Source organism: Anarrhichthys ocellatus, unplaced genomic scaffold (genome assembly GCF_004355925.1).
Source record: "Anarrhichthys ocellatus isolate YVR2014 unplaced genomic scaffold, GSC_Weel_1.0 scaffold328, whole genome shotgun sequence".
Classification (NCBI taxonomy): domain Eukaryota; kingdom Metazoa; phylum Chordata; class Actinopteri; order Perciformes; family Anarhichadidae; genus Anarrhichthys; species Anarrhichthys ocellatus.
In genome coordinates this window covers 38,427-45,146 of record NW_022280329.1, presented here as the reverse complement: position 1 = coordinate 45,146, position 6,720 = coordinate 38,427, and the positions used below count along the sequence as shown (strand labels likewise).

The 6,720-nt window shown below is 45.7% G+C and overlaps 1 protein-coding gene across 1 annotated transcript in view; it reads right to left on the bottom strand.

Annotated features, from left to right (window-relative positions):
• LOC116401296 (DENN domain-containing protein 4B-like) overlaps positions 1-4,083 on the bottom strand; it is a 5,998-nt gene extending 1,915 nt beyond the window's left edge. The window contains exons 1-8 of the mRNA XM_031879630.1: positions 3,682-4,083; positions 3,210-3,498; positions 2,468-2,572; positions 2,059-2,234; positions 1,430-1,586; positions 1,107-1,346; positions 693-789; positions 448-613 (exon numbers count right to left, since the gene is read on the bottom strand). Of these exons, the coding sequence (XP_031735490.1) occupies positions 448-613; positions 693-789; positions 1,107-1,346; positions 1,430-1,586; positions 2,059-2,234; positions 2,468-2,572; positions 3,210-3,498; positions 3,682-3,824 (1,373 nt within the window). The 5' untranslated portion in view covers positions 3,825-4,083. The remainder of the gene's footprint in view (positions 1-447; positions 614-692; positions 790-1,106; positions 1,347-1,429; positions 1,587-2,058; positions 2,235-2,467; positions 2,573-3,209; positions 3,499-3,681) is intronic.
• Positions 4,084-6,720: the final 2,637 nt, after the last annotated feature.

Here is a 6,720-nt window from a genome sequence, read left to right as displayed (position 1 = left end):
TAACCCCGGTTTAACCCCCAGTATAACCCGACTATAAACCCAGTATAGCCCGAGTATAACCCCGGTTTAACCCAAGTACAACCCGGTTTAACCCTAGTATAACCCCGGTTTAACCCCAGTACAACCCGAATATAACCCCAGTATAACCCGACTAACCTGAGTATAACCCCGGTTTAACCCGAGTACAACCCGAGTACAACCCATGTACAATCCGAGTATAAACCCAGTGCAACCCGAGTACAACCCCGGTTTAACCCGAGTAGAACCCGGTTTAACCCCAGTGTAAACCCAGTACAACCCCGGTTTAACCTCAGTGTAACCCCAGTATAACCTTGGTTTAACCCCAGTGTAAACCGTGTATAATCTCAGTAAAACCCTGATTTAACCCCAGTGTAAATCCAGTATAACCCCGGTTTAACCCCAGTATAACCATAGCTTAACCCCCACCTCTGAGTCCAGGCGGAGCCCAGCTGTTTGTCCAGCGTATCCAGGAAGAGGGTGATAGCCTTGTGCACCTCGTTCATGCCGATCCAGCGCAGCACCTCCTCCAGGAAGGACAGCGTGAACGGGTGGTTGTGTCTCCGCCAGCTGTAGCTCCTCATCGGGATGCCACCTGGTGGAAGAAGGAGGTAGGTGGAGTCTCATGAAAGAGTTAAACAAATTGGAGTTGAGTTCCTGTGTGTTTGTCTTACTGTGGATCCTCCAGAGGATGTAGAGGGGGGGCCACTGGTCTGTGTCGGGGGTCAAGGTGTCCCAGAGGAGCCGAACTCTCACAGCCGAGTTCTCCGACTGGGAAACGAGGACACAAACAGTTTGTTGTCTTTAATGTCACCTTTATTTTATTCAAACCAGGATTTCTGTTTCGACTATTTGGTCAGTCTATTAAAATATCAAATTGCCATTTAACAACTTTGATTTTAAATTAATTGCAAATATTTGTTTGTATTTTAAATTGTGATTTAAACTTCTGTAGGTCTGCAGCTTTTTGAATGTTTTGAGACTCTTGGAGCAGGTTTGTGTTGTGAAAACTCTGACTGGCTGTTGGTCCAGTACCAAAGTGAAAGTGAACTGTCCTCTATGGACCGTCACATCAGACTCCGTGCTACCTGTAAGAACTGGCTGACCAGTGGCGAGGCCCTGACCAGCTGCAGCAGATTACTGGGCAGACCGAGGCGCTGGAAATACCACACCAGGTTCCAGAAGATGATGGAGTGGTTTTCCAGGAACTGAGGCTGGGCCAGGACCGCCTCGCCCTCGTTCTCTAGCAGACTCTCCAGCTCCTTCCTCAGGACCAGAGGGCTCAGGTAGGCCACCGTCACCTGGGGGGCTCCGCCCACAGAGGAAGCCTGAGGGGGAGTTAGAGAACGCCATCGTAACGGGAAGTATGGCAGACGAGAGGATGAAGAGACACATTTAAAGTGCATGTTACCGTGGTGGTTCTGCTGTTCTCTGAGTAGCTGCTGGTCTCAGAGCTGGAGTCTTCACTCACACCGTTACACTGGTTTCGCAGAGAGGCCTCCTGACCACCGGGGGGCCTCACAGCGCCCTCCACCTCATCCTCCACGTTCCAGTTGGTGCGCTCCGCACTCAGAGAAGAGGACAAGGAGGAAGACTTAAGATGGAGTGACGTTAGCTGAGATCGTAGCTGGTGGAGCTACAAATGTAGGACATTCAGTTTAGTCCCCATCACAGAACCAGGATCTGGAGAAACCTCTTCTGAGATCTGAAACCAACTCAATCATTACATTACATTACAGTCATTTAGCTTTTATCCAAAGCGACTTACAATTCAGATTCTGTCACTTACACCGTAGGCATAGCTACGGGAGCAATTTTTTGGGGGTTAAGTGTCTTGCTCAAGGACACGTGACTAGCACAGCCGAAGCCGGGGATCGAACTACTCTCCACTTAGCCACAGTCGCCCCAACCAACAATCCTCTCTCTGGACAATCGAATGACTCACTTCAGACCATCATAACATCTAGTCTGCAAGGTTTCTGGACCATGACCGGTTTTATTTAACTACTACTACTATTACTACTACTAACTAGTCCATACCTGCCGACAGGTCCCAGGTCACAGACCTCAGCGTTCAGGAAGGGGACGAAGGACGAGCAGCAGAACGGACAGGACGAGTTCAGGTTGGAGTCGTCCGAAGTCCAGCCGGCCATGATCTCCTCGTCGTAGACCAACGAGTTACAGCTGCGACACAGGGAGCAGCTGGACATCAACACCTGGACACAGAGGAGGAAGTATTCACATCCTGTACTGCAGTAAAAGTCCTGATAAAGGGCGTAATACTCGTCCAATCATCATCACAGCATTTGATTTATATTCTAAAACTGTGAAGTAAAGAGTAAAATAGCAGTAATAGTGTAAAGTAGCTCCACTGGAAACAACAAATCTATTCAGGACCTAATAAAACCTCAACTGCCGCCGATTCATTTCCTGACAAGGAACAGGTTACCTCGAGGCCCGTCCCCTCTTGGTTGGCATCCCAGGACCGGCGTATGGGAAAGGCTGGATAGGGCGTGTCCGTCAAGTCCAGGTCACTTCCTACGGACAACGAACTCTGAGAGGAGAGGACACGGTCTGAGATTATCTGTCTACATATCATCATCATGAGACTCTAGTGGACATTAACTGCCTACATATCACCACCATGAAACTCTAGTGGACAATAACTGTCTACATATCACCACCGTGAAACTCTAGTGGACAATAACTGTCTACATATCACCACCGTGAAACTCTAGTGGACAATAACTGTCTACATATCACCACCATGAAACTCTAGTGGACATTAACTGCCTACATATCACCACCGTGAGACTCTAGTGGACATTAACTGTCTACATATCACCACCGTGAAACTCTAGTGGACAATAACTGTCAAATATCACCACCATGAGACTCTAGTGGACATTAACTGTCTACATATCACCACCATGAGACTCTATTGGACATTAACTGTCTACATATCACCACCATGAGACTCTAGTGGACAACATTCACTTTAACAAAGTTCAGAGGTCACATGACAATCACAGTTCTTCTACGGTGCTTCCAGAGACGTCACGCATCATCAATTCTAACTCAAATTGTGACACGAAGAATTGAAATGAACTTGAATTGTTTCTAACAAACATATAAATCTGTTTGTCACAGTTGACGCTGAATGAGAGTAAAGAAACACGTAGCAGTCAAACCTCTGAGGTGGCGCTGACGAGCCTCTCTTTGGCTTTCAGCAGAGTTTCAGCCACTTGAGCCTTCCTGGACTGCCTCTGTTCAGAGACTCTTCGTCCTATCCCACTTCCTCCTCCTCTTCCTCTCCGGTCGTCTACGCTAGCTGCTCTTCTAACAGACATTCTGTGTCTCGTTGGAGTCAGAAGCTGCTGGAGTTTCCCAGCCAGACTTCCTCGGCTCGGGGTCGAGACGTTGTTGGAGTTCTCGTCTACGACTTTATTTCTGCCGGCAGAGTCTTTCGTCCCTGCAAGTCTACAGGTGAAGGTCACAGAAGTAAAACAGGACGTGGTTAAATCAAAGCACATTAAGAAAGATTTAAGAGCCTTCAAACATCTCAAAGTGACATCAAAGACAGAGAAGTTAGTAATCCAAGGATAGAAATACAACTGAAAGAAATCACAAAGTTAACTAAAGTTATTTTCTGTTCTTGCCGACCTGCCGTCTCTCTCCGCCGGCTGGCAGCTGCAGTCCGGCTCTGAGTCGGCCGACTCAGCACATTCTTTGTAGAAGGTGGAGAGGCAGACCTCACTCCTTCGGACCAGGAGGCCACCGGGGGGCACCGCAGGGGGGCGTCCCATAGGAGGCTTACAGGAGATGGACTCGCTGCAGCCGTTAGTCGCTGAGTCACGGAGGACGCGCTTCTTACAGAGTGTCACCTCTGTGGGAGGAGTTAAGAATGACTCAGCACTTTATTTAACATGGAAACGGGAGACAAACAGCTGACGAGGAGGAACTCAGTGTAAAATGACTGTTTGAATACGCAGAGGATTCATTATCTTGTTCAGTGTGGCTTTGTAGCACAAAGGCAGTAAAACTGCCTGTGCCAAAGCACACTGACTGTAATCCTGCGGGCATAATAATAATAATAACTAGAAAATTCCTTAAGAAATTTTGACAGTGTGGCTTCTACTACCCGAAGAAATCGCAATATATACACACGCCAATGTTACCGGTAGTGTCATTCAGGTTCAATTGAGATAGCGCTACTCTCTTTTCTGCATTTTAGATTCATACTCTTGGATTGAATCTTGTATTTGTGGGGCTTTTATTTTGAAAGGGTGGGACTGGTGGGGGAGAGGAGACAGAATCATAATGTTTGACACTAAAATGAGAGGCTTCATCACAAGCATTCCAGTTAGAATTCATTCTGTGGGGCTTTTAATTTGAAATGGGGGGAGGGGGGGGTGAGAGGGGAAAAGTCCTCGAAAAATATCTAAGACCTGAATGACTGTATGATAGAGAGAGACAGAGAGGGAGAGAGAGACAGACAGAAAAATAGACAGAGAGGAAAGAGAGACTGAGTGAGACAGGCAGACAGACAGTTATAGGCTTTTATTTTAAAATGGTGGGGAGTCCTCTAAAAGTCTCCAAGACCTGAATGACTGTATGAGAGAGAGACACACACACAGAGAGAGAGAGAGACACACAGAGAGAGAGAGAGGGAGAGGAGTGTGTGTGCGTGTGTGTCTCAGTGCCTCTGTGTGTTTATCAAAATCACTAATGAGCTCATATAAACACCTGTGTGCTTGGGTGCATGTTGGTGATTGGAGCACCTGTGTTACAGGCTACTTAAGAGAGAGAGTAACCAGTGATTTCCAACAAAACTACCTGTCAAACATATGCCCTCTATACCAAAACCATGAGACTAATCAATAAAATATGGATACCGTGAGAAAGATAAGACTCTGGCAAACGCGGAGATGTGTTTTTTATGTTTGTGGTGTTAAAAATGTGAGCTCAAGCGCAATATGCAAAACTGGTACCGTCTGCTTTCTTTGAGAAATGAGTGGTCAGATTTAACATGGAGTCTAATGGAGCAGTTGGTTGGAGTTCATGTTGCTCTGTGGCTCTTTGAGCCAAATGTGTAAATCTGTGGGATTCCACAGACATCTGTGTGCGACAGCACAACATTTCCAAGCTTTTTGGCCAAAAATGGTGTATAAAGAGTAAACATTGTGGGAGCTGGAGTAATTTGTTTGGAATAATCACAGAATATTTTCCTGCTCCGCTCCACTCCGACGGTTATGCTCTCACTCTAGCTCTTAACGAGCCGTGCAATACACACCCATTATAAAATCTGAAACAGACCCAAAATTTTCCTGAAACTGAATCTGTGACTTCATGAAAACTGTGCTAGCTATCAAAATGTCCATTTGGCTCAATAAAGTGCAGCGTTTTGTCTACGTTTTAAACTTTGAATCATGTTTCTACGTTAATGTATGGCTCGTCAATATGGGCCCAAAGTTAAGTGTTTTTTTAGCTCTCTTCACGCCGCAACCCCGCACTTACACATTTGGCTCAAAGAGCCGCAGAGCGACATGAACTCCAACCAACTGCTCTATTAGACTCCATGTTAAATCTCACCACTAATTTCTCAAAGACAGCAGACGGTACCAGTTTTGTCTATTGCTCTGGAGCTCACATTTTTAACACCACAAACATAAAAAACACATCACCACGTTTGCCAGAGTCTTATCTTTCTCACGGTATCCATATTTTGGCACTCAGACTCCTGCTAATTTGTTAAAAAGAGGCACGGGTTTTGTTCAAAATCACTGTTTACTGTAATGTTCCTTAATCAGTCTGCCTCTAACACCAGGTGCATCCTCGTCATGGCAACCAGTTACACACGCACGCAGGCTCTCTCTCTCGCTGTCTCTCTCTCTCTCACCCAGTCTCACCCTTTCAAAATAAAAGCCCCACAAATACAAGATTCAATCCAAGAGTATGAATCTAAAATGCAGAAAAAAGAGTAGTGCTATCTCAATTGAACCTGAATGACACTACCGGTAACGTTGGCGTGTGTATACAGTGGGTACGGAAAGTATTCAGACCCCTTTAAATTTTTCACTCTTTGTTTCATTGCAGCCATTTGCTAAAATCAAAAAAGTTAATTTTATTTCTCATTAATGTACACTCAGCACCCCATCTTGACAGAAAAAAACAGAAATGTAGAAATTTTTGCAAATTTATTAAAAAAGAAACTGAAATATCACATGGTTATAAGTATTCAGACCCTTTGCTGTGACACTCATATTTAACTCACATGCTGTCCATTTCTTCTGATCCTCCTTGAGATGGTTCTACTCCTTCATTGGAGTCCAGCTGTGTTTAATTAAACTGATTGGACTTGATTAGGAAAGGCACACACCTGTCTATATAAGACCTTACAGCTCACAGTGCATGTCAGAGCAAATGAGAATCATGAGGTCGAAGGAACTGCCCAAGGAGCTCAGAGACAGAATTGTGGCAAGGCACAGATCTGGCCAAGGTTACAAAAGAATTTCTGCAGCACTCAAGGTTCCTAAGAGCACAGTGGCCTCCATAATCCTTAAATGGAAGAAGTTTGGGACGACCAGAATTCTTCCTAGACCTGGCCGTCCAGCCAAACTGAGCAATCGCGGAAGAAGAGCCTTGGTGAGAGAGATAAAGAAGAACCCAAAGATCACTGTGGCTGAGCTCCAGAGATGCAGT